Source organism: Lutra lutra, chromosome 7, assembly GCF_902655055.1.
Source record: "Lutra lutra chromosome 7, mLutLut1.2, whole genome shotgun sequence".
NCBI classification, from domain to species: domain Eukaryota; kingdom Metazoa; phylum Chordata; class Mammalia; order Carnivora; family Mustelidae; genus Lutra; species Lutra lutra.
This window is the reverse complement of record NC_062284.1, coordinates 67,812,695-67,838,814: the sequence shown is the minus strand read 5'-3', so window position 1 is coordinate 67,838,814 and position 26,120 is coordinate 67,812,695. Positions and strand designations below refer to the sequence as shown.

Here is a 26,120-nt window from a genome sequence, read left to right as displayed (position 1 = left end):
CCAACAAAATTCAGGATTATTCATAAAATTAGACTTATGTGTATTTTGTCACTACATGTTAAAATGATAAATTGGTTAATCAAACCTAAGTTTGTTTGCATATCCAGAGGCCATTTCAACCTCCTCAGGCTGTCTGACCTCGCCGTAGTAGAACATTTCACAGCCTTAGGTGGTTAAAGAAGAGTGGTCTTCCTGCTCCCTTGTTGGTAGCTTTGGGATTGACAACTGGGTTATAAGTGTTAGTAGTGGCCTAAGGCATATTGCTTTCTCTACTTAGTGAATCACTTGGTATTCAATTTTCTCATGTAGGAGGAATGTCTGTATCCCTAAGGATGTACTATAGGGCCAAGCAGGACGTATCTGACTCTCGGTCTACCCTGCTAAGGATTTGTGAGATCCTCTCTCTAGAAATGTTAGAATAATCTTGATTTTGACCTTCTGCTATGAATGGCCAGTTGCTAAGTTTAATTTTGGTGCTTTGGGGGTCAGTTTGAATTTTGTCCACACTTGCCCCTAAGTCAGTGAATAAGTCAGAGTCAAATTCTGACTTCCTTGCCATCCCAGCAGCAGCGCTATAATTATGATCTTGCCTTTTCCATTTCTGTTCCCTCCTCTTCAGTGCAAAAAATGGAGAGAAGAAAGTGCATTTAATCTTTGGAAGAGGAAATAGTCACCTCATTTAGTAAAGCGATTCAATATTCAGAGGACATTTAGACCAGTGGAATCTCAAACCACATGATTAGACCCATATTTTGAAAAAATCTCCCAAGATTTTTGCAGAAGAGTCTGGCACTACAATCCTTTCTAAAGTCCCTCAGTTCTAAATGGTGTAATGGTAACGTTTGGGCACTGTTGGCCAAGACGTAGCAGAGAAGTGTACAACCCTCAGCCTCACCTAGTGTTTCACCCCAAACTCCATTTTCTACACAGTAAACAGGGCAGATTAGGGTGCAGATGAGTGAGGACCATGGATTTATGCGGTCACGTCAATTAGTATTCATCTTACTCCTATTTCTCATGACATACTGAAGCACACTACTTTCTTATGGTACCATTTGAGAATTATGGCTGTAGTTATCTTTGCTACCAAGTAGACCTCATCCAAAGTATTCTAGGCAAACTTTTCCTTGGAAAACTGGCCCAGAGAAGAAGAATTCAAAAGTTCTTTTATTAACTCGTTCATAATGTAACAATGTGATTTTTCAAAATACTTTACACTTAAGTCAGCATGCTTTGTGATCACCGTGGGATATTACAGACCTATAGTTGTTGTTGTTATTGTGATAGGAGTGAAGGTACAAAGTTATTGGTGAACCCACAGCTTAAGATCTTTCATTTGGGATCTTCCAGTTTGCTGGAGTATACACATACTTTTCTGCAGTCTCCCCAGAAACAGCTCTATGCTTATTGCTCACTTCTAGGTATGGTACTAGCAGAAGTACTAGTAATCTCTACTGTCAAGGTAATACTTTAGTAACGATCGATTTGAAGCCAGGAAAATGATCTTGAGTAGAAACGTTTGTGGTTTAAGTAGCAGATGGCAGAGAGGAGCTCACACCTGGCCATGCTGATAGGAGTCCATTTGGTTTTGATATCGGTGCTTCTCTAATAGAATAATAGAGCTCATTTGAGCTTCAAATCCTGTATTTTTAAGAGGTAGGGTTTCCCATTGCATAGCCTTTCTTCTACTTTTTAATTGCTTTGTTTGATGTAATTATAGAAAGATTTTTGACGTTTTGTCCCCACTAGAGGGAGTTATGAAGCTAGTATTTGTTTACATTTTATGATATTTGACTTATTAATGGCATTTTCTTGTCATCACCAGAGAAAAAGAAACAGATGGTTTAGTAATTCACATGGTTGATGTTTTTTTTTTAGCAATTTCTTATACTTGATCTGGATTGTGCCTTTTGAATGTTTCTCAAAACATACAGTTTTTCAGAGACTGTCACGATGGGAACACAAACATTACTCTGGCTGACTGTAGCTCAATTGTATACAAACAGGTACAAATAAGTGTCTTCCAGTGACAAATGAAATGTCTTATAGAAGAAAATTGGAGTGAGAATGGTGAGATTCAGATTCTGCGGCTGGCTCTGGGGCTGTAACTCTCGTCGTTGGGCTTGCTCCTCACCTTCTCTGGGCCTTGGTTTGCTTCCTTTTACAAGGCCAGATTTGCTTGGGAGGAGCTCCGGTATTCCTCCCAGGCTTAAAGTTCTGTGTCATTTGTGGGACAGCCAGTACTTGTCTAACAAATGCTGCCATATTTCTTTTTCAGATATGGGGCAATCTAGATACAGCTTTCCCCACTAACCTAAATTTAGTTTAACTAATGGAATGGTTTTAAAAAAAAAATTCTGCATGCAATGTAATTCATAAACTAAAGCTCTGGCTGCCCAGTTATTTGGTCCTTTAGCGTTCCCATACTAAGCCTTTGCAAGGAGGTTTTTAACTCAGCTCTTAGGTTAAAAGGAAGATTTTCTTGACTGAATATCCACGAAAGCATTATTTAATAATTTATAAAATATCAATCTTTTCAGTATACTTATGAGGTAACCTGTTCAAAAGACATATGAACATTGGTTACTCCATTTGCTGCTGCTTTTCTCCTGGGAGATGTATGGTTTGTAATCCGAGAACTCTGGCTTTCATGAGTATTGAAGATCATAGTCTCCGGAGACAGTGTGTTTAGTTAATTTAAGTAGAAAATACTAACAAAAGGTTTACATGTTCTCTGTTTTACATTCCCCCTAAACATAGGTGTTTTGGATGTTCTTCATGGGTTATTGCAAAGTATTTTGCTGTTGAAGTTCTTTGAGTAAAATGCCCTCAGTTTTTTACTAGACAGGTTTCTTCCCTAAAAAGAAAAGGTAGAGGAGTTTACTGAAATGCATTCTAAACCATTCTATAGGAGTGTTAGCAATGGCAAATGATCTTTTTTTCCCTAGGCAAGGTATCTGTTTAATTATTAAACTCAGTTGACACATAAGAACATCCCACTGAAAAGATTGCATTTGTGACCAAAAAGCAGTCTGATGAATTTGAAAGTAGTGAGTGGAATTAAGTGTCATTTATAAAGATTATTCTCTGCCCATGAATCTCTTTGGTAGCCAGGTGAATCTTTAACAAGGAAAATTTATGGTTTATAAAATTCTATACTTGGTAACATGCCAAGTTGATCTGATAATTCTGTGTTTTATGGCACAAGGTTCAATGACCGAAAGCAAAATCTGTTTGACAGTGTATATGACAAGGGCACACTTTGGTCCTGGGAATGGAGGGCTTGGGGGAGGAATTTGTTCCTGAATGGCTTTATGAGGCGGACTCACCTCATTTAGCTTCTCTTTGGTCATGAGAGTTATGGGAACCAAGGAATATGGCCCAGCTATGCCAAAGAGCTTCATGGAGAAATTTTTTGAAGGTGAAATGCTTTCAAAGTGTTAGCATATGTGTAAAATATTTTATAAGAAACTAAATACTATAGGAATGATTTTGCCAGTTGATAAGTTCACCTGTGGTTCCAGAAACATTTTGATGAACTTATTGCTTATGCTTAAATTAATTTTCCTCTCTGGATGCCAATTTTGTAAATTTTGAGGTGTCACAAAGAAAGCCATAAGAACTGCTTAGTTATCATACAGCTTTTTCTAGGTGAGAGGAAAAAAATGTACTGTTCAGATGTCTCTCTTAAGGTTCCCCTTAATTATAAGACCATGTACTGAACCTCATGGAAGGTTTAGAAGAAAATATTCTTTCTGTACAGGACTCTTTACTTGATGCAAGTATAAGAGATTTATTTCGTTACTTTTCTCTGTGTAGAATGTGGGGGTAGTCTTTTTCCATAAAGGAGTGATGCGTAATTATAGACAAGCAGGTTGGACCACTTTTAAAAGACCTCATGTATTTTTTTTTAGTGAATTTTGCCTTTCTCAAATCACTTGGTTACCTTTCACTTAAGGCACACGTGTGGTATACTAATATTTTTATGTGTTCTGTTTAGCTTTTGATGATTCTTTTGTGTTTCTTATTCTTTATATCTTTGGATCATCTATGATATGGCTAATTCTCAGAATGACTTTTCAATTACCCAACATGAGCAGGTGACCAATAAATCAAGGTCTTGGTTACTAATATTAACATCAAATAAATTTTGAGATGAAGTTAACTTTTCATTGGGTTAGAATATTTTTCTCTTGTTTAATTTTTAAAGAATGATGGATCAAGACAAACCTTTTTTTAAAAAAATAATACTGAATATTAGAAATATATGTGAGATCAAGGAAATATCCCCTCCCCTCTTCACATACCCCATTTCCATTCCCAAATTTGACATCTCCAAAACCCAGTTAACACTGGAACATTCCTTTGAGTCCTTTCTTAAAACAATTTTTTTAAAAAGTGGGCTCCATGCAGGGCTTGAACTCATGACTCTGAGATCAAGATCTGTGCTCAGACAAAGAGTTAGGTCTTAACTGATTGAGCCATCCATGTGCCCCCATAATATTTTAACTTTTCACATATGTATTTGCTTTCAGAAGGCTTTTGGTTGTAAATGTAACACTCAGATAGATTTTATAGCTACATTTCATTTCTTCTAAAATGGATTAAAAAAAACAACAAACTTGCCATAGACCAAGGAGCATCTCATTTTCCCCCCCAGGTTTTACAGATTATTAAAATCTTTAAAATTCAGTCATTGCAGGACGCCTGGGTGGCTCAGTCAGTTAAGTGTCATGATCCAGAACCCAGGATCCTGGGATAGAGTCCTGCACTGGGATTCCTTGCTCAGCAGTGACCCTGCTCTCCCTCTCCCTGCTGCTCTCCCGCTTGTTTCTCTCTCTCTCACCAATATATAAATACAATCCTTAAAAAAAAAATAAAATTAAATTAACTCATGGCATAACTTGATGGGGTTCATTTATTTATGAACTGCGGAGGACTCAGTCAACTTGTTAATTTAACTAATGCTTAATTTTATTTTTTTATTTTTTATTTTTTTTTAAAGATTTTATTTATTTATTTGACAGACAGAGATCACAAGTAGGCAGAGAGAGAGAGAGTGGAAGCAGGCTCCCTGCCGAGCAGAGAGACCGATTCGGGGCTCGATCCCAGGATCCCGGGACTGACCCGAGCCGAAGGCAGAGGCTCTAACCCACTGAACCACCCAGGTGCCCCTGCTTAATTTTAAAGAGAAGTGATAAGCAGCCCTCTTCTGTTTAATAATATTTGAATATTCTGATGGCTATAAATTTTAAGACAATATATTGGGAATTGAAGAAAGTCATTTACAGATACTGAAATTCAACAAATTAGACAATTCATTCATCTCTTAATCACCGTTTATCTTGAAACAATAAACAAATTTATCTAGTTTTTAAAGGTAGAAGAATGTAAAGATGTGATTTATCTGCACAAAAATTGGAGAGTGAAGTCAAATGCTTTTATGTCAGTTTGGAGTTATGCTTTTGAGAGTGCTCTTGGTAGAAAACTGAGTCTTAAAACTCCCTTTTTACTCAATTGTGTTAGCAGAGCAGAGTATCATGTATCTTTTCTTCATTGGAATTAGATGGCAGTCTGCTAAATTAGTCACTCTCCAAGGGGTTTCTATCACATTATTAAAGCTTTTAAGAGCTTCTGGGCCACCTGTTGCTGCTGGTACTACTGTTCTTACCACCTGGGCACAGCAGAGCTGGCTGCTTGGATTCCCAGGGGAATGTGTGATTGTCACGTCCCCAAGGTCTGATTACTGGGAGAACAGGATTCTGAGACTCAGGTCTACTGCATGATAACATAATACGGTGATTGTACCATTACCATGAGTTGCTGTGTTTCCATAAAGAAGGTTTAAAGTTCTATTATAATGTTAAGTGTATTTAAGTCTAAGAGTTTTGTAGAAAAAAAGCCTTCCAGAATAAATCCTGATAATTTGTGTGGAATTTCAAACAGTTATTAAATGGAGAAATTAGGACGGTCACTGACTTCTCAAGTCAAAGTCACTCGTTGCAAGGCCGCTTTGGTTTGGCCCCTCATGTCTCCGTCAGTGTGATATTGACGACGACTTTCCTGTCTCAGTTGCAGCAGTTACTCACCGACCTGCCACATGATATGCTGGATGATGACCTGTCCTCGCCCGAGCTCCACTATTCTGACTGCAGCGAGGATGGCACAGAGGGAGAGTAAGGACCTGAAGTCACTTGCACTCATATGTTCCGATTCTATAAGGCTCTTTCTTTTGATTCTCTGTAGGCAATAATGGACACAGTTGTAAAATTGTAGACTAATTCTTAGAATTGTAGGTGATAGAGGGAGAACATGTTAAAATCTTGAGGTTCTTTGTGAAATCTGTGTCTGAGTAAGTGATGGGCTTTAAATCTAAAGTATTGATTTTTCTCAAGACTGCATCGCTCTGAGCAATTGGAGGTGAATTGGTGTGAGCATCCAGTGCTGCCTAAGTCTCAAAGTGTGAATGTAAGTATCTAACAGGTAATGACTTTGGCAAGGGTGGGAATAGATCTTAGTGCCTTTGTTTCACTCTTGTTATCTACTAGGACTATAATGAGATTCGGGATGTATATATTGGAGAGAAAAGTAGCAACGGCTGGGAAGACAATCCAAGTAAAAATGACGACCAGCATCCTGGCTACCGTCCCAAAGAAGGTGGAGATGAAGGCGGAAGTGGTTATAGTCCTCCAAGTAATTATGAACAGACAGATTTATATCACCTTCCTGAAAACTTTAGGCCATATATCAATGGTCAGAAGCAGGAATTTAATAGTCAACCAACCAATGTAATTAAATTTTCAGATCCTCAAAGGAATCATTTCCAGGTATTATAAGAACTTGACTTTCAGGAATTTGTGTGTATGTCTGCACACATTTGCTTGTATGTGGATGTGTATATTTAAAAAACATATGTAGGTGCAATGATAAGCTTTAAGTACAAAAATCCCTGAGAGTGCTTTTATTCAGGCTTGTGCTGAATTAGTCATGCTGTTTTCTGTTTACAATCTAATGAAATCATGGCCTTAAGTTCAAATTTTAAAATAGAGGCTTTACAGAAACAGTTAAAAGATAAAAGTTAAGTTTACCGAAGAAGAACCATCCTCATTTACTGCCGCTTCTGGCTTCTACCACTTCACCATGCTTCAGCGAGAAGCCATGTTCAGGTATCTTGGTATAGTTTTAAAGTGGCCAATGTATGTAGACGATCCCATTTAGTTACTTGATTTTGTAGCCCACCACCTTGATAACAAATTTTAGGTTGAATACTTCAAAGCTGTTATCTGTTTTGAGGTGATACAGCACTAGACAGAATGAATGCTAAGGAAATAAACAAAGGTCGTTCCCTTCTTTGCTTCCCCGGGGAAGTTTATTAATGAGCTAAGGATATAGGTGGCTCAGATATAGGATGAGCTTAGGATATGGGTGGCTGCTTCTTGGACTTTGAGTGACATTGATTTTGCCAGTAGCTTTTATCTTTTTGCCAACAGCTGTTCTGTGTCACCCAATGACAGGATGACTTTTTCATCCTTTTAAGATGGTCATTTTCTATCTCTGTGGAATATTAATTATTCCGCAAATGTTAGTGAATATTTATTATATACAAGGCATGTTCTTGCTATTGAATATGTACACTCTTATGTTCTCAAGATGTTGCCATCACCTAAATCATTCTTATTTATATACAATCTTACTGGAATTCTTGAGTGTTATTTATGTAATTGGACCCATTGTATGCTCAGAAGTACCATTAAGATACGTAAAATTATATATTATAGACTTTTAACTAATAGGGTTAAATGACTGTAAGTGGTATTTTTAAGCTAAGATATATGTATAAAGTTTGTGATTGTACCACAATTAAATTTCCTAACAAAATTGAGGTGTCTAATTCAGATCATTTTCAAAGAAAAAGCCAAATCCTGATTGTCAGTTTCATTTATCATCTTTTGATAGCAATTTGTTACATCACAAGGTCCCAGTTGTCAAGCTTTGGAACCGTATAAAGTGACATATAAACCTTATCAAGCTTCTGCACAGAATAATGGCTCACCAGCCCAAGAGATAGCAGGAAGTGACACATTTGAAAGCCTGCAACAACAATTTTTAGGAGCTAATGAAAGTAGGTATCAAGTTTATATTTATTTCTTAATAACAGAATTAGTTTTGAACACTGGGCATACTCAAAAATTGTCATTTTTTCTTAAAGTATGATAATGGGATTGTGGTTGATTTTTTCTTTTTTTTTTTTAAAGTTCTCTTATTAGAAATCTGGAAGTGTTTATGAATAAACTGATATGGAGTCTTGGATTTACTTTAAATAATATGTTGTTGGGGGTAATGTTAGGTGGAGATATAAAGCAAGACTGACCATGAGTTTGTAGTTACTGATTCTGCGTGGTGGGTTTATGGGGTTCATTGCCACTCTACTCTCTACCTTATATATTTGAAACTTACCATAATAAAACATTAATAGTTCTTCTCAGCTGCATATTTCAGTTGTTCTAGTTGGTTAAGACTTTTCATTAGATACAAGTTTTTCTTACTGAAGTCTAATTTGGAAAATGAAATTGAGTTTTCTCTTCAAACTTAGATTTTTTTATTACTATATAGAAATGTAATTCAGTAAGTCAGCCGTTATCATCTTAAGTTTTTCTTTTAATTTTTAGACTTTTAGTGTGGTAATTAGGTAACTCTGATATGCAGTACTTAATATTCAGAATTTAAACTAGGGTTATCTCGGGTTTAGTCCTGTGGCGTTTGCGACAAAAATTCCCTTTATGTGCTGCATGTATAAATATGAGAACAAGAGAAATGTTACTGGAGAGTTGGGAGGAGATGAAAAACCCAAAATCAAAAGCCAGGACTTAGGCTGTGACTGACCTGAATGAGTGTTTCCTACATTTAACTTTTGTTGTTACTCTCCAGCACGTGAAATCGCTTCCAGTTATTGTGCATATTGAAGAGCCAGGGTGACTCTAGAGTGTGACAGCAAGGTGGTGGTTTGTTTCACGTTTAAGAATCAGGGGGGTATGTCATTGGCTGTTCTGGGCTTCCTGGGCTCCACCTAGAAGACTGGGCTGCACGCCCTAACTTCAGAGCACTGCTTGTGGCATAACACATACACGTGGGCTGCAGGAGAGCTATGGGGGAGGCCAGACCTCCGTTCCCCGCAAGGAGTTGACAGCAAATCAGGGTCGCCTCTCTTTGTTCAGGAGGTTTTATGGAATGAGGTGAGGGGGTGGACAGCCTGGGTGGCATAACCGATTTTAGGCTGAGTTAATAAGCATCACACCAGTGGCCCGATATCTTGGTATTTGCTCTTTCAGTTCTACTGTGTTCAGTGATGTTTGTATGTCTGGTCTTTCTGTGTAGATAACCTTATGTGACTCTCTTAAGAGTCTGTGTTTTGATAAAACACAGTTGATTTATTTTTTGTTTAAGTAAGTTACACATTTGCCTAAATTAAACATTTGGAAGTTAATTAGGTAACTTAATGGTACAGTAGTGTTGAATTTTAGTGATTATAGCTTCTTAGCCATAGTAGTTAAAAAAAAATGACTGGGGAGAGGTGTGGCCTGTAGACTGCTCATTCTTGAGTTAACCCTGTTCTAAGTTGACCTGTAACAAAGTTTTCAGTCTTCAGGTCTCAGCCTTATCTCTTTTTTAAAAAGAAGATTGTTTTGTTTGTTGGCAAGTAGAAGTATTGTTCTAGAAGAAAATGAAGAAAAATATTTGTCGTTTTGTGGTTGAAGCACTATCCTTCTCCTACACATCACTTTTTCTCTTTTTTCCCCCAGTCATTTTTAAGTGGTCCCTAAAGTGACTTTAATCATTTCTGTTTTTTTTTTTTTTTTTTAAGATTTTATTTTATTTATTTGACAGAGAGAGATCACAAGTAGACAGAGAGGCAGGCAGAGAGAGAGAGAGAGAGGGAAGCAGGCTCCCTGCTGAGCAGAGAGCCCGATGCGGGACTCGATCCCAGGACCCTGAGATCATGACCTGAGCCGAAGGCAGCGGCTTAACCCACTGAGCCACCCAGGCGCCCGTCTTTAATCATTTCTGAAGGAAGACCTCAAAATTCTTTATTCATCTCTTCATTGGTTATGTGCTAGCATGAATGTGAATACGATGTAATTCCCATTCCTGTTTAAGATAAAACACTTTGAGAAGAGTGCCTAGAAATTTCCTTTAAAATTGGCTTTATAGAATCTGATGTAGTTTTCTTTTTTCAATTTTATGAGAACATAGAACTCTGTTCCATTGTAATTGGTATGTGCTTATTTTTAATTAGCCAAAATGGTAGTGTGACTCAGGGTTATACTCTAGACCAGTGACTTCTTAAACTTTTCTGGCAGTGACCACAGTAAAAAGTACCTTTTTTACATTGTGATGAGGTCTTATAATATTTACCTATGTAAATAAGTATACGTAACGAAAACACATTTCACAAAATAATCATTATTCATACTCCATGATGCACTCGGATATACTGTCTTATTTTTTTAAAAAATAGTAATCAAAATTCACTGAATTGATTTCATGATACTAATGAGTTGTATCCACAAATTTACATTTGGGTATGTTTTTATCTAATAAATTATCTCTAATTTTAATGCAGATGCTGCAGAAAATATGCAGATTATCCAACTTCAGGTTCTTAACAAAGCAAAAGAGAGACAACTAGACAATTTAGTTGAAAAGTTAAATGAAAGTGAGCATCAAATTAGATATCTGAATCACCAGCTTCTGATAATCAAAGGTAAGATGACACCTGTTGGGTGCTGTCATTTATGAGGTACACTAAAGCTAGACATCTTGTTTCTAACAGCTTATTTTAAATATGAAGCTTGGAGAGTGGATGCGCTTGGTCAAAGGGCTCCTAAATGGTCAGTCAGAATGAAACAAAAACCCAGGATTTTGACACCGTGCCTTGGATTATTTCTCACCAGGACATTCTATTTTGAGGTCCTCGCTTTCTCATTCTCTTCTATTGGGCTGTTAGAATCAGTGAACATTATTTAACTATGCTTATAGCATTCTGTCCTAATAAGTTGTTGATTCCATATGTAGTTTACCTTGGATGAAGTATTCCAATTCCCAGAGAGACTTGTGTTTAGTTTGCAATACATTTTCTAAGCCTACAGATTATAATAAGATTTTAATCCAAGTAAGAGTTTGTGATCTCAAACTCCTTTTGGTGTGTCAAGGAGAAAAATAGTGCCATTACTGAGAGAGGCACATAGAGGAAAACAGTTTCAAGTTATAATTGTTTACTCTTCATGCATTCTGTAGTTTTGGTCAATGGTGAAATTTTCATTTGTAGAATAATTTTGTGACTGATCTCTAGCTTGTTTCAAACTTAATTAATAGTGAAAAGATCTCTTTCTGTGATGTTTATAAAATTTATTTTGAGAGAAGAACTTGTAAACTGTTACCATAAAGTATGTGGGAAGAATTTAAGATTAGGTGAATGTTAAAGTTCATTGCAAGTGTGTATGAAAAACAAATAGTCTTCAGATTCCTTCTTTGATTAGCAGGGATTTGTCCCATCTATGTAACTTCTCAAGTAAACAAATGCTGAAACCATTGTTAGGAAATCTTATGGTCCTCAAAAGGATACAGTAATATTTTTGAGAGAAGTGGTTCTGATTTTCTCAATTTTTTGGTGCCACTGAGGCATTCTTTTTTGGAACTTTCCTGGTTTTCTCTAAATCAACTGAAGTTTACCATCTGAATTGAACTGAACATTCATATGATACCAACCTGATATTTGATAAGAGATTGTGAAAATAAGGGTCCCTGCACAGTAAGTTATTTATATAATAATTTTTAATGTTGTAGATGAAAAGGATGGTTTGACCCTCAGCCTCCGAGAATCACAGAAACTCTTTCAGAATGGAAAAGAAAGAGAGATACAGCTTGAAGCACAAATAAAAACACTGGAGACCCAAATACAAGCATTAAAAGTGAACGAGGAACAGGTAAATATTTTATCGTGATTATTTATGGTAAAAGATTATTCATTACAGTGAAAACTTTACTTAACTTTTGGTAATGTGGGGCTAAACTCAGCAGAACTTTGCAGTTTATATCTTCTTCCAGCGTCAGCCTGCTTTGGTTTCCCTGACCTTGGAGGGACGGTGCTCTCACATACCCAGTCATCTACTTACCAGATTAAAGTCTGCACAGCTCCTCTGTTCCCTCTCATCCAGTCAGCCACTACCTTCTGTTGAGTCTCCACATTTCTGTCCCCATGTCCCTGATTCAGGATTTTACCATTTGTTGCAAAAGTATCTTAACTAGTCTCTAGTCTTTTTTTTTTTAAGGAGTGGGGGGTGTAAGGGTGGGAGGAGGGGCAGAGGGAGCTGGAGAAAGAGAATCTTAAGCAGGCTCCATGCCCAGTGTGGAGCCCAATGCGAGGGTTGATTTCATGACCCTTTGAGATTGCGACCTGAGCTGAAATGGAGAGACGGGCACTTAACCCACTGAGTCATCCAGGTGTCCCTAGTCTCTAGGCTTTTACCCCTTCTGCAAATTCTCTCTTGGCCAGTCTTTCTAAAATCCCGATTGTTTTTCCCTTGCTTAAGGCCTGACCCCACTTTACTTGTGGGATGAAGTATGGCATGGAAATGGCCATCAGATCCTTGCCTACCTCTTTCCTTATTCTTCTCAAACTCAATAGTGCATGTGTTGCTTTTATGTACTTGTATATGCCATTCCTTCTCTCTGGAAGGTGCTTTCCTCAGCAAACTGCTAGTTGATTAACACGTCCTGCTGGTGGGTTTTCTTTTCCTAAGTCTTCCCTGCCTTCTGGCACACAATAGGAAGTCAGTATAGGTTGAGTGAATGCTGTTGAAAACTGATGTAACCTGTACATATTTTGTCTTATGTATTTCTCTATTCTTGCTCTGATACTGGCACAACTATGGTTTTATGGTGTGTTTTAAAATGTGGTGAACAAACTAGTATTCTTAAAAAATTTGTAGCTCTTTTTCACATTTTCTTTTCTAGATTTTGCGTATCAACTTTTTATGTTTGTAAAAAATCTTGTTGGGATTTTGATTAGTGAGGCATGAGGCATTGTGTTTACTATTTTATCAATGAATTCATCAAGTTTTGGAGAAGTCAAAATTGCCCAAGGTTACAAAGCCAGTTATTGACAAAACAGCAACGCCTGAATTTCCTGACCCCGGTAGACTTGCCTTTAAAGTGGTGGCACAAGGGAGCCTGGCTGGCTCAGTTGGTGGAATGTGTGACTTGATCTGGGGGTTGGGGGTTCAATCCCCACGTTGGGTATAGAGGTTAGTTAAAAATAAAATCTTAAAAAAAAAAAAGTGGTGGTACATTCTTTGATTAATGAGATAGATAGCCATTTAATGGTTGGAAATGGTCATAAGTCATTGGTAGCGAAGGCTGGTGAGGGTGACTCATGATATTGTTCTGGAGGTGGGGGGAGGAAGGGGGCTAAAATTAAAAGTGCCTATAAAGTTGTGAGGTTGGTTTTGGAGATGTGTGGCTAGTTCTGAGGATGGTTCTATGAAAGAATTTAAACAATGCTGTCTCATAGCTGTCTCCTTATCCTTTGGGTGTCAGCTAAAACAAGCCACGTTATATCTAGAGTAGCCCATAGCTCCATATTCCTACTCTCCTTCATCATGCCATATCCTGTTACTCTATTTTAAAATGATCTGAAACGATCTCTTTGTTTACTTGTTATTGTTTGTCTCTTTCCACCAGAAAGTAGCAAGAGCTTGGACCTTGCCTGTCCTGTCATCATGTCCTTAAGTTTTTAGAAGCCTGCCTGGTACAAAGTAGTCCCATTCTTTATTGAGCAAATGAATAACTGTCATAAGTGCTTTAAACAGTATTGGAATAAATGGTCAATCTCTGTAATAGAAAGGAAGAATAAGCCTCATTTGAAATTTTAATTTTTTTGTGTAAGAGACTGTTAGCATTTTTAACTTTCTGAAAATTGATAGTTCTTATAAAAAGTTGAATTGCTTTTATATAGTAAAATGTTATAACTTTTAAATCTTTTTATAAATTAGAAATTGCATGTATAAAAAAATACAGCATAAATGAAAACATAAAAGCAACAGAATCACCACGTGTACTAATTTTCTATTGTTAGCATAAACTTAATGGCTTGAAACAATGCATATTATCTTACCGTTCTAGAGGCTGGAAGTCTGACATGGGTCTCACTGGGTGAAAATCAAGCTGTCAGCAGGGATTTGTTGCTTTTCAGAGGCTCTAAGGAAGAATTCATTTTCTTGCCTTTTCTAGCTCCTGGAGGCCACCGGCATTCCTTGGCTTGTGGCCCATTTTCATCTTCAGAGCCAGAAGTCACTGGTTCTGATTTTTCTGCCTCAGTTTTCCTCATTTAAGGACCTTTCTTGATACATTGGGCCCACCCAGATAATCCAGGATAATCATTTTTAATTTAAGGTCATCTGAATAGCAATTTTAATTTGGTCTACAGCCTTACTTTTCCCTTGCCATGTGACATAACATATTCGCAGGGTTTAGGGATTAGGATACAGCCCTCTTTTGGGAACCGTTGTTTAGCCTGGTACACCATTGTTTTTTCCAAAACTGTAGAGATTCAAAACTTTGTTTTTAACAAATGGTTGTTGACAGTTTTCATTAGTCTTTCAAGAAATGGTTGTCATTTTTCTGTGACCCAACAATTGGCTTGCCCCTCACACTTGGTTCACAGAGCAATGCAAACAGTGCTGGGACCACTATTGTAGCAGCAAATGCCTTGTCTGGTACCCACATTGCCATTATGCTGAGCAAAATCCTCTATCACTCTCCTCAGGTAACTATAGGTTCTTTTTCTCAGTGAATGTTTCCAGCAACTGGAAACATTTTTTAGGAGTGGGGGGTGTAAGGTAAAATGGTAATGGCCTGGTGGGTTCCAGCTAGGGAAGTCCTAAGGAACTAAATCTCCCCACCATAGGGAGACCCTTTCTTGACCATTCTTCTTGAAGGATGGTTGATTTTTGGCATTACAATCTATAAAGAGAGGACAGAGTTAAAGTACTGCAAACATGGCTCTCCCGTGTGTATCCGCTAGATGATTAAGAAGTCCAGGACAACTGAAATGGCTCTGGAGAGCCTGAAGCAGCAGCTGCTGGACCTCCGTCACTCGGAATCCCTTCAGCGTGCTAGAGAGCAGCATGAGAGCATCGTGATGGGCCTCACGAAGAAGCACGAAGAGCAAGTGGTGTCCTTACAAAGGAAGCTGGATGCTACAGTTACTGCCCTTAAGGAACAGGTTAGGAGGCTTTCACATAAGCAACTGTTATAAATGAGGAAGGCTGGCTATTTTTTGTAACTGATATTTTGTGGTTCCTCATGTGAAAATTTTGGATGTTTGCAGTAGGTGTTTATAAGTAAAACTTAAAAGCCAATGATTTTTCATCAATGAATATGTCCTGAAGGCTTAATTTTGGAAATTCTCTCCCTAATAGGATTGGTTAGTACTTTCTCAGTTCTCACATTACTAGTCCTGTATTTGTACAGTATTTATACATATTGTTGTTGTTGCCCTAGAGCAAATCCATACCGAAAAGAGTGAGTGTTCTGGGAGCTGGAGTGAACTTGAGAGGTTGTCCTGGGAGCTTAAACAGTAGAAAGTCTTTCTTGAGTAATTTACCCGTCAGTAAATATTGTGTAGAAGTGGTTCTTGGGAGAAGAGTTAATTTTTGAGAATAGTGTAATAACATAAGGAAAGTCTGATCTAAAATCGCCGAGATATAAAACTTGAGCATCTCTCACAGTCTGTATTATTTCTGCCCCAAAGAGAATAAAATGGAAGATGATGGGGAGTCAGGTGGTGAGTTTGCTTGTGTTCCAAACCCCAGGTAACCACTTGAATGAGTAAAATTTCAGAGTGTAATTTACTTCATGTAATTTTAAAATTAATTTAACCCAAGGGAAGAAGAGCAAAAAAATAAAATGGGAGGGTATGGCACATCCTACCACACTTAAAATTCATCCTGATTTGTGTTGCTATTTTTTATTTATAATAGCTGACTAAATTTTTCCATATATTAGGTAGAAGTACATAAGATTAGGTACTTAAGTACTGCATTTTTACCAGTAATAATTGTATTCCATCTTATTTTTATATGTATTTATATGAATTATGAGATTTATTTTCTTAAATATACTTTTTGTATAGAAAAATATTGAGAGTTTGATTGGTGTGGAGGCTATGTGGGGAAAGACAAGCTATGCCAAATTATTGAAAAAATCTTCAGTATTTAAACAGATGACATTTGAGATATAGTTTTATTTATTTTGGCTATGTTGGTATAGTAGCATTAAAGTTAGTTGGACTTGGACAGTGGTCCTTTTTGGATGACAAGAGGGGTGGAGTCTGGTGGCTTTTCCTTGTAGAGGATCTCTCCATTCTCTGCTGACTTTGACACATTACACAGGGGAGGGCTGAAAGAAATTCTTGCTGTGTTCAACCCCTGTGCCCACTCCATTCTGTTTTCGCCACTACCCTTCCCCCTGCCCCCAATAAAAGGACCTTGGACTAGAACACAGAACAAAGCCTTGATTTTGTGCTGACTGTGTTTCAGATTCCTGAACCACAGATTGAAGGTGTTGACTGATGTCTTTTCTACTGTTACATTCTGTGACTGATTTTATTTTATTTTATTTTTTTTAAAGATTTTATTTATTTATTTGACAGATAGAGATCACAGGTAGGCAGCGAGGCAGGCAGAGAGAGAGAGGAGGAAGCAGGTTCCCTGCTGAGCAGAGAGCCCGAGGTGGGGCTTGATCCCAGGACGCTGGGATCATGACCTGAGCCGAAGGCAGAGGCTTTAACCCACTGAGCCACCCAGGCGCCCCTTTTTAAAGTTTTTTTTTTTTTTTTTTTTAAAGATTTTATTTATTTATTTGACAGATAGAGATCACAGGCAGCGAGGCAGGCAGAGAGAGAGAGAAGGAAGCAGGTTCCCTGCTGAGCAGAGAGCCCGATGATTTTATTATTATTTTTAAACATATCATAAGATTGATGTTAGCCCTCTGGATGTAATTGCATAGCTGCTCTGCAAAGTGATGATTCCGAAGTGCTTATAGTTTTTCCTCTTGAGAATGTTTCTTAGGGTATTTCTTTTGTGCTGACAATTTGGGATCAGTTGGCTCAACAGTATTTTTAATAAAAAGACAATCCATACTATCTTAGAATCCAAATTGAGATTCCTGGTTAGAAAGCCGCTATAAATTAGATCAACCAGGAGCTAGGGAGTTGCCTGCCTATAATCAGAAAAAGGTATGAATATTCTATACAGAGAGGGTTGATTTCTTAGAGTAGCTGGTAACCATACATACATTCTGCATTTTGCCCCTTGCCCTCTTTTTCTTTATAAAGTTATTGAAGAGGGATATACTTTATAAAGTATCTCCCTTTCAGACAAACCTTTTCCTATGTTCCATTCAGCACAGTACCAAGACAACTAAAACAATTCTTGGAAAATAGTAGCAAGGTACAAATGACTGGATAATTTAGTAGATGAACTTGAGTAAGTTTCTCAGTGGGAAAGGACTACAGTTGTAAACTAATCATATTGTTATACTCAGCTGAAACTTCTTGGAGCTCCGTGTTCCTTCAGTGACAGAACTCTCTTATAGCAAACCATCTCCTGGACTCTCCTGTCTTCTGTCTCCCATTCTTGGGAGTGTCATGTTCTGAGGTCTCTGAATGTCAGGTTAAGATCTCTGATTATCTCCTTGATGGTATAAAATCTTTCTTCACTCTGATCTTCTTGAAATCTGCAGCTTTGGGTGAAGTCATGGACTTTGGTTTCTATGTCATAACTTTTGCCTGGTCTACTTTCTAACTTTCCTTTAACCTTATATTTAAAGGCTCCAGTTGAAATACCTTCTCTTGGCTAAGAGATTACCACAGACCTTTGTGTGGCATAATACTCATGTCCCTGTGCTCTAAAAATCTGTTCAATTCTATTTGCTCCCATAGATTCAGCTATTATCTCTGTCATCACACTTGTCTTGCTCAGTCTTTTTCTTTTTTTTTTCATATTTTTACTACATTCAGTTAGCCACTGTTTAGTACATAATTAGTTTTTGATGTAGTGTTCACTGATTCATTGGTTAAGTATAACACCCAGTGCTCATCATAACACGTACCCTCCTCAATACCCATCACCCTATTTCGCCTCATCCCCACTCACCTCCCATCTGAAACCCCCACATTGTTTCTTGGGGTCCATAGATTCTCATGGTTCATCTCCCTCTCTGATTTTCCCCTTTGGATTTCCTTCCCTTCCCCTATGTCCTCCATGCTATTGCTTATGTTCCACATGTGAGTGAAACCATATGGTAACTGTCTTTCTCTGCTTGACTTACTTAACTTCATTTAACATAATCCCCTCCAGTTCCATCCATGTGGATGCAAATGGTGGGTATTCATCCTTTCTGATGGCTGAGTGATATTCCATTGTATGTATGGACCACATCTTCTTTATCTATTTATCTGTTGAAGGGCATCTCAGTCCCTGCCACAGTTGGGCTATTGTGGACATTGCTGCTTGTTGAGTCTTAAAGCTTCAGCCTTTAACCATCTTGAACTGCATGTTCTCACTCAAGCTACCCATAGAAAAGAAGGAACGACTCATTTTGTTTATTCATTTTTGAGGGTCTTCTAATTGTTTTTATTTTTTTATTATGTTAGTCACCATACAGTACATCATTAGTTTGATGTAGTGTTCCATGGTATTGAAACTGAGCAAGTTTGAGTGTAATTGGTTTCCCTGAACTTGTCAATAGGAAACAACATGGTTCAGTTGATTGCTGCATTTAGTCAAGTTATTGCCACCATTGGCCTTCTCTTCATATGTTTTTCATATCTACTTTTTCTTGAACTTTCTTTTTGCCAGTTCTTAGGCTCTTATAAAAGTATTACGGCCTCCCCAGCCCATAAATGTTGTCTCCCCACCCCTTCTCACACATACATTCGAGCTGTTGTTAATGTTAGTCCATTCATTGTGTTTGCCGTGTTATTTTGGCGCTTTAGGACCATGCTTTTCAAGCTGGCTTGGGAATCTGCAGCAGTGTGCCAAGAGGTTTGCACTGTTGAATAAACATGGAGCAGTTTCCAGAAGCTTCATTTTGCTCATAAATTTGGTAGAAAAAATTTAAAGCAAACATGACTACATTATGAAATAGAAGGCAAAATTCACACGAGTTTTTTAACTAAAATAGGAGACTTCGGAGTCCCTTTCCTCTGCTTAGTGATGCTGTCGGTATCCTTATGAGGTGTACCTTATGTTACTATCCTTAAGGCATTATTGGGCGTTAGGTTATCCTATGGATCAGGTCACAAATGCCTTCTCTTTGCTTCAAAACCCTCCCTTGATATTCTTTTTTTTTTTTTTTGAACCAAAAACCACTGAGGTTTACTTTTATTTTTTTATTGTGATTTTAAATTTTATTTTTTTAAACATATATTTTTATCCCCAGGGGTACAGGTCTGCGAATCGCCAGGTCTACACACTTCACAGCACACACCCTCCCCAATATCCATAACCCCACCCCCCCTCTCCCAACCCCCCTCCCCCATCAACCCTCAGTTTGTTTTGTGAGATTAAGAGTCACTTATGGTTTGTCTCCCTCCCAATCCCATCTTGTTTCATTTATTCTTCTCCCACCCCCCCAACCCCCCATGTTGCATCTCCTCTCCCTCATATCAGGGAGATCATATGATAGTTGTCTTTCTCCGATTGACTTATTTCGCTAAGCATGATACCCTCTAGTTCCATCCACGTCGTCGCAAATGGCAAGATTTCATTTCTTTTGATGGCTGCATAGTATTCCGTGGTGTATATACACCACTTCTTCTTTATCCATTCGTCTGTTGATGGACATCTAGGTTCTTTCCATAGTTTGGCTATTGTAGACATTGCTGCTATAAACATTCGGGTGCACGTGCCCCTTCGGATCACTACGTTTGTATCTTTAGGGTAAATACCCAGCAGTGCAATTGCTGGGTCATAGGGTAGTTCTATTTTCAACATTTTGAGGAACCTCCATGCTGTTTTCCAGAGTGGTTGCACCAGCTTGCATTCCCACCAACAGTGTAGGAGGGTTCCCCCCCTTTTTTTTTTTTTAAAGATTTTATTTATTTATTTGACAGACAGAGATCACATGTAGGCAGAGAGGAAGGCAGAGAGAGAGAGAGGAGGAAGCAGGCTCTCCACTGAGCAGAGAGCCCGATGCGGGGCTCGATCCCAGGACCCTGAGATCATGACCTGAGCCGAAGGCAGAGGCTTTAACCCACTGAGCCACCCAGGTGCCCCAGTGACTACTTATTTTCTTGAGGCTTTTTCAGGTAACTTCAGCCAGTTAACTTACTCCTGCCTGTCTCATGTTCTTCAGTTCAGCCTGTGTAGTCTTTTTTGTTTTTGTTTTTGTTTTTTAAGATTTTTATTTATTTATTTGATGGAGAGAGACACAGCAAGAGAAGGAAATAAGCAGCAGGAGTGGGGGAGGGAGAAACAGGAAGCCTGATGTGGGGCTCTCGATCCCAGGACCCTGGGATCATAACCTGAACTGAAGGTAGATGCTTGACAACTGAGTCACCCAGGCATTCCCATGTGTAGTCTTTCTTGAATGAGAAGGGATGATTTCTTCTACATAGGCTTGGGACTAGCATGGCTTATTACTCCTAAACACATTTTTCTTTTTGAAGAAATTTGAATATATTATTATACATGCTCCCTATTTTTCTATATATCCCCATACAGTTACACACATGAATGCATGCATGTGTGTGTGCACAAGTGTGTGCACACGCATACACATACACATATATCCTGTCTGGTTTTCTCTGTCATTCATTTTTAAAGGGTTGTTTGTTTGTTTTTATAACACTCACTGTGTATAAGGCACTGCATAGGTACCTTCAAGGAGACTTTATTAAGAAAAATAAGACATGTAAAAGGTAGAAAAATATAATAAAGAGACAGATTAAGTATAAAAGAAGTTCAGAGGCGGGAGAGATTATTTTTGGCTGCTCAGAGTAGAATGAGCTTTTGGCTCTTCAGAATAGGTGAGTTTCCATGTATTTATCTGAATCCTTGCTGTCTTGGGATATAGGTTCCATGGTTCAAAGTGGTCTGCCTCAATGTATATACATACACTTATACTGACAGTGTAACATGCAGATAGAGGTAGGTATAATACATTTTCTTTGGCCTGAATGGAATCTAGTTTTAAAATATTGATGTCTTGTGATTGTAGAACGGAAAGGACTTCAGAAATCATTGAATTTAACCTTTATTAGCATAATTATAAAAGAAAAAACAGATGGAGAAGTTGATGACTCCCCCAAGATCATAAAAATTTGTTCTAACTTCCAGTCCTATGCACTTAACCTTGAAAAAGAGGTGATGCTGCTTTGCGATGATTTTATGTTTGAGCTAAAATCCAATTATTTATTATATTTGTTAGTTTAGTATTTAATAACTGATCATGAAAATGACTTCTTGAATACTTTTTCTACTTAGGAAGATATTTGTTGTCATTTGAAAGATCAAGTGAAAGAACTGGAAAGGAATCAAGAAGCAATGAAATTAGAAAAGACTGAGATCATTAACAGATTGACGAGAAGTCTAGAGGAGAGTCAGAAGCAGTGTGCCAACTTCTTGCACTCAGGTGGGTGTCTGGGATGAACCCTTGTCTCCCCAGGTGGCTAGTATAATATGCAGAGAGAACATAGTAGGATCTGTGAATTATTAAAATCCAGAAAAGACAGAAAAGATCATCAGTTACAATTTTTTAAACATTACTAGTATATATGTATAAAGGTATAATGCGTTTTCATTAGATAATTTAGAGAACATAAACAAGTACAAAGTAGCAAATAAAAATAACCAATAATCCTGTGACACAGAGGTAACTTTTTAATGTTTGAATGCATTGCCCTCAAGTGAAATTGAACGCATGCACTTAGGTAATTCCCTGCTTCTGCACATAATACATTTTTGAAAACATACCAAAGCTGAATGTGCAAAAATTGAACAATAAAATGTATGTTAGAAGGTGGGTTCTATCCCTGGGAAGTAAAAATGATTATGAAATCCCATTATATTTTGCTTTTTAACATTAGTCTGATCATGTGTTTCTATTGTTTTGTGAAACTTCTTTTTTTTTTTTTTAAGATTTTATTTATTTATTTGACAGAGAAAGAGATCACAAGTAGGCTGAGAGGCAGGCAGAGAGAGAGAGGAAGGCAGAGAGAGAGAGGAAGGGAAGCAGGCTCCCTGCTGAGCAGAGAACCCGATTCGGGGCTCGATCCCAGGACCCTGGGATCATGACCTGAGCCGAAGGCAGAGGCTTAACCCACTGAGCCACCCAGGTGCCCCGTGAAACTTCTTTAATTTTTTTTTTTTTCCCCTCTCGCACTTAACCTGGTCAGTTGAAGCTAGGGGTTCTATTTTTGTCATGCTTAAGATTTCTCATATGGTTTCCATGGTATTAAGTTTGTGACCTGCTTTGTTTGTCATTAGTTTCAGCAGTACTTTTCTTATCCGTTTCTATAGAATGACATTAGAGTAAAAGGCAATAAAATAATCACATGTTTATGCAAACTGTCCCACCGACAAAACTGCCGTGGGTGCTGGTGAGTAGCTCCTGCTGTGGAAATAGCTCAGTGGTTCTTCAGGACCCGACATATGAAAGTCACACTTCGGCACGTAAAGCCTATTCAGACTGTTGGTACAATGTGTATCAGAGTCACTTACTCAGAAGCTGAAGGTGCTGAAGTCAAAGGCTGTCAAAATATGTGTGTGCAGAGGTTTTGGTAGGGGCAAAATTTGGCTTATACCGTTTGGGCCCCCACTTCCTCTTCAGTTTTGTATCCGTTTGTTTCACATGGCATTATTTAGTGAGCTTTTCTCCTTGCCACCAAAGGGTTTGAAAATACTATTTTCTTTTGTTGCATAATATGCCATCATTACTCTGCTTAGCCATTTCCCAGATGCTCATTTTCTTTTGAGAAGGCCCCATAAAGTTCCTTTTAAATGGGAGCCTCCCCTAGTACATTTAAAACATTAGGTTACCGAAGTTTCCGAAGCATGGCCTGAATATGGTTTTTTCACATGTGGAGGTGGGGGTGGTGGAAATAAAAGCATTTCGAAAGAAGCTAAAGGCAGCAAGATGTAGTTTTCTTATTAGAGGGTAGAAATGGGTTCCAAAGAATTTTTGCTTTGGCTTTCTATGAGTTGGAACGTTACGCTCCTGTTAAAGGACTCGTGGAGTATTAAGGTCTGTAGACGTGGCTGATTTGATTCATAGCAAGGTCACAGTAGTCCCAAGTCTTCAACCTCCCAGGGACATAAGAGGAGCCATATTAAGTGTGTGGACATGTCTTGGAAATGTCTGGATCTCTGCCTTCTGGGTCCCAGTGGCTACACCTTTGTGCTCCTAGAAAGGTAATGAAAAGGTAATAAAGCAGAGCTCTACCTTCCATAGCCTCAGTGGATTCAAGGTCTTCTGAACATCGTGGGTACTTTGTCTCTTTACTTGTGGTGTACTCTGTGATTTTTTCCCCCACAGGCTCCGTACAGGAGGTGGCTCAGCTACGGTTCCAGCTGCAGCAAGCACAGAAAGCACATGCTATGAGTGAAAACATGAACAAGGCTTTGCAAGTGAGTGTTGCCACTTGGAAGAGACTCTGTGGGTAACTGAATTAGGCAGTGCTTACATCACTTTTCTGAACCTTGGATTTCTCTATAAAAGAGGTAGTTGGACCATCTCCAGACCAGACACTGAGAGTTGTTCGCAGTCTCACCCACACAGTTAGGTAGTCAAGCCCTGGTCCTTCTTGACTGCAGAGCCAGGGCACCGCCCCTTGCCCCCAAGCTGCCTGTAGCCTTCTTCACGTGGCGTGTCCTTTCATTTATGGGTGTATCCCAGAGATCAGTACATGTACAGGTGTGGGGGACCTGCAGTTTCTCTCCAGCTCTCTCACCTCCTCCTCCAGCGCTACTTCCATTTTCCACTGGAAGACGAATTCCAGTATTACCTCTGCTGGAAAGACACATTCTGCCTTTTCCCACCGGCAGGCTAAAGTACAACACGTTCTTGGCAAACCAGTCCACTCTGTCCTCTAGAATGCTAAAAAGTGCTGCCGTCAATTTCTCAGCTCAAGGGACACTTTTTGTGGAGGACAGAACATAAGCGAGGGAGGTGGGAGAGAAGCTCCTTACATTTGCTTTCACCTTCATTTATTCATTTGTTCATTCAGCTTACTTGAAAACCAATGTGTGCTGGCCTTTCTAAAGTTATATATATCTCTCTGTGTATATATACCTCTAAAGTTATTAATGTATATATTAGTTTTACACCTGTGTTCATAGCAGCATTATTTTAAAGTTATTTTTAGTGTATGTGAAGAAGCATTTCTGCTGATCATTAAAATGAATTTCGAAGCATAGATGAATGACTGATTCTTTCATGTAAGAAAATAATTTTCAATAATTTTATGTTTCAGGAAGAATTAGCAGAACTGAAAGATGAAATTTCTCTCTATGAATCTGCTGCAAAATTAGGAATACTTCCAAGTGACTCAGAAGGAGAATTAAATATAGAACTCACTGAATCATATGTGGATTTGGGTATTAAAAGAGTCAACTGGAAAAAATCCAAAGTGAAGAGGTATTAAGAAAATCATTTACTATAGAAGAACCTACATTAGTAGTACTGACGATACATGTAAATAAGTGACACCAGGCATGACATGATGAGCTGACTAGGGGGCCTTGAATATGGGACAGAAGTTTTTAGTTATTTCTAATGAAGTGTAAATGTCTGAAATCAAAATGAACAAAACCTCAATTATTGATATTGTACTATCTTTGGTACCGGTAGGCACATCAGTTTCAATAAGGTAAAAGTGATAAAGTCACAGTTAAAATATACAGAGTAAATTCTATGACTGAGTTTATATATCTTTTATTATTAAGGCAAGGACATATTTTTATTCACACTGTGTTGAAGTCGGGTACATGGCATTTATCAATGTATCAATGGCATGTGAGAAAACAAGCATTAATTTTTCGAGGATCTTTCCTGTGACGTTACTTTTAAAATAGAGGTTCTGTCTTTTATTCCACTGTTTAACACAGATACTTCAGCAGTCTCATGAAAGGGAGGGCCTTCTCATCCCTTGCAGGGAGTGAGGTGGTAGAAGAGGGAACACATTTTGATGCCATTAAATACTTAGTAGATGAATGAAGGACAGAATGTATACTCTTGAGGCACTCGCAGTCTGGAAGATGCTACCCAAGGCTCTGGGAGTGGAGTACGGAAGATGAGGATGAAAGTCTCCCTTCCGGCAGGGAGTTTGCATTTGCCTGGGCAGGGAGAGGAAGACCTACTTGTGAGCAGCTGAGTGATGCATGCTACACGTTATCCCTGATGAATGAAGAAGCGTTTATCCAGTCATTTCTTCTGCTGGTGTGGGAGAAGGATGAAGGGTGGGTGTGTGGCAGAGATGGCATGTAGGCCAAGGAGAGCCTTTCTTGAATGCATTCAAATGCCACACACCCACGGGCCAATCGGTAGTTTCGGACTGAGTTTACCATCATCATTGTTCCAGGAGAGTGTTTATTACCTGTCGTGTTTCAGGTGTCCTGCAACTAAATACAAGTGTATGAATCTCCTGAAGGGTTTGCTCTACAATAGGTTTTAGAAGTGAGGTATTTTAATCCTGTGATTCCATTTTCAAAACGGTAAGATGACATTGAGAAAATTGAAATCTAAAGTGATCGGGTAATACTGTGAAACAAAGTGTTTATTCAGTTCACTAAGGCTCCATTTATCTGGAGGGTTGGTCTTTCGGGACGTCCGTTTTGACAGATGACAGCTACAACCCAGCAGGAAGCTAGAACACAAATAGCACAACTAGCATGGGCACTGTGTTTAGCAGGAGCCTCCTGCAGGCTCTGACCCAGGGCCTTACTGACTTAGATTTGTGTGTATCCCGTGAATTCTCTGAGTTCCTGGCTGTGCAGTAGCTGGGGCAGAGATTTGGGAGAGGTAATGCCAGCGTTGGAGTCCGCTAGCTCAGCCTTAGC

At 38.5% G+C, this 26,120-nt stretch overlaps 1 protein-coding gene across 6 annotated transcripts in view; it reads left to right on the top strand.

Annotated features, from left to right (window-relative positions):
* The window catches only part of CEP152 (centrosomal protein 152), a 101,431-nt gene that overhangs the window by 8,347 nt on the left and 66,964 nt on the right, over window positions 1–26,120 (top strand). For all 6 annotated transcript variants that reach the window (XM_047738051.1, XM_047738049.1, XM_047738050.1 and 3 more), the window contains 10 exons: window positions 6,073–6,176; window positions 6,396–6,468; window positions 6,549–6,827; window positions 7,957–8,122; window positions 10,622–10,762; window positions 11,845–11,984; window positions 15,083–15,283; window positions 21,549–21,696; window positions 23,599–23,690; window positions 24,536–24,699. In XM_047738051.1, the coding sequence (XP_047594007.1) occupies window positions 6,073–6,176; window positions 6,396–6,468; window positions 6,549–6,827; window positions 7,957–8,122; window positions 10,622–10,762; window positions 11,845–11,984; window positions 15,083–15,283; window positions 21,549–21,696; window positions 23,599–23,690; window positions 24,536–24,699 (1,508 nt within the window). The remainder of the gene's footprint in view (window positions 1–6,072; window positions 6,177–6,395; window positions 6,469–6,548; window positions 6,828–7,956; window positions 8,123–10,621; window positions 10,763–11,844; window positions 11,985–15,082; window positions 15,284–21,548; window positions 21,697–23,598; window positions 23,691–24,535; window positions 24,700–26,120) is intronic.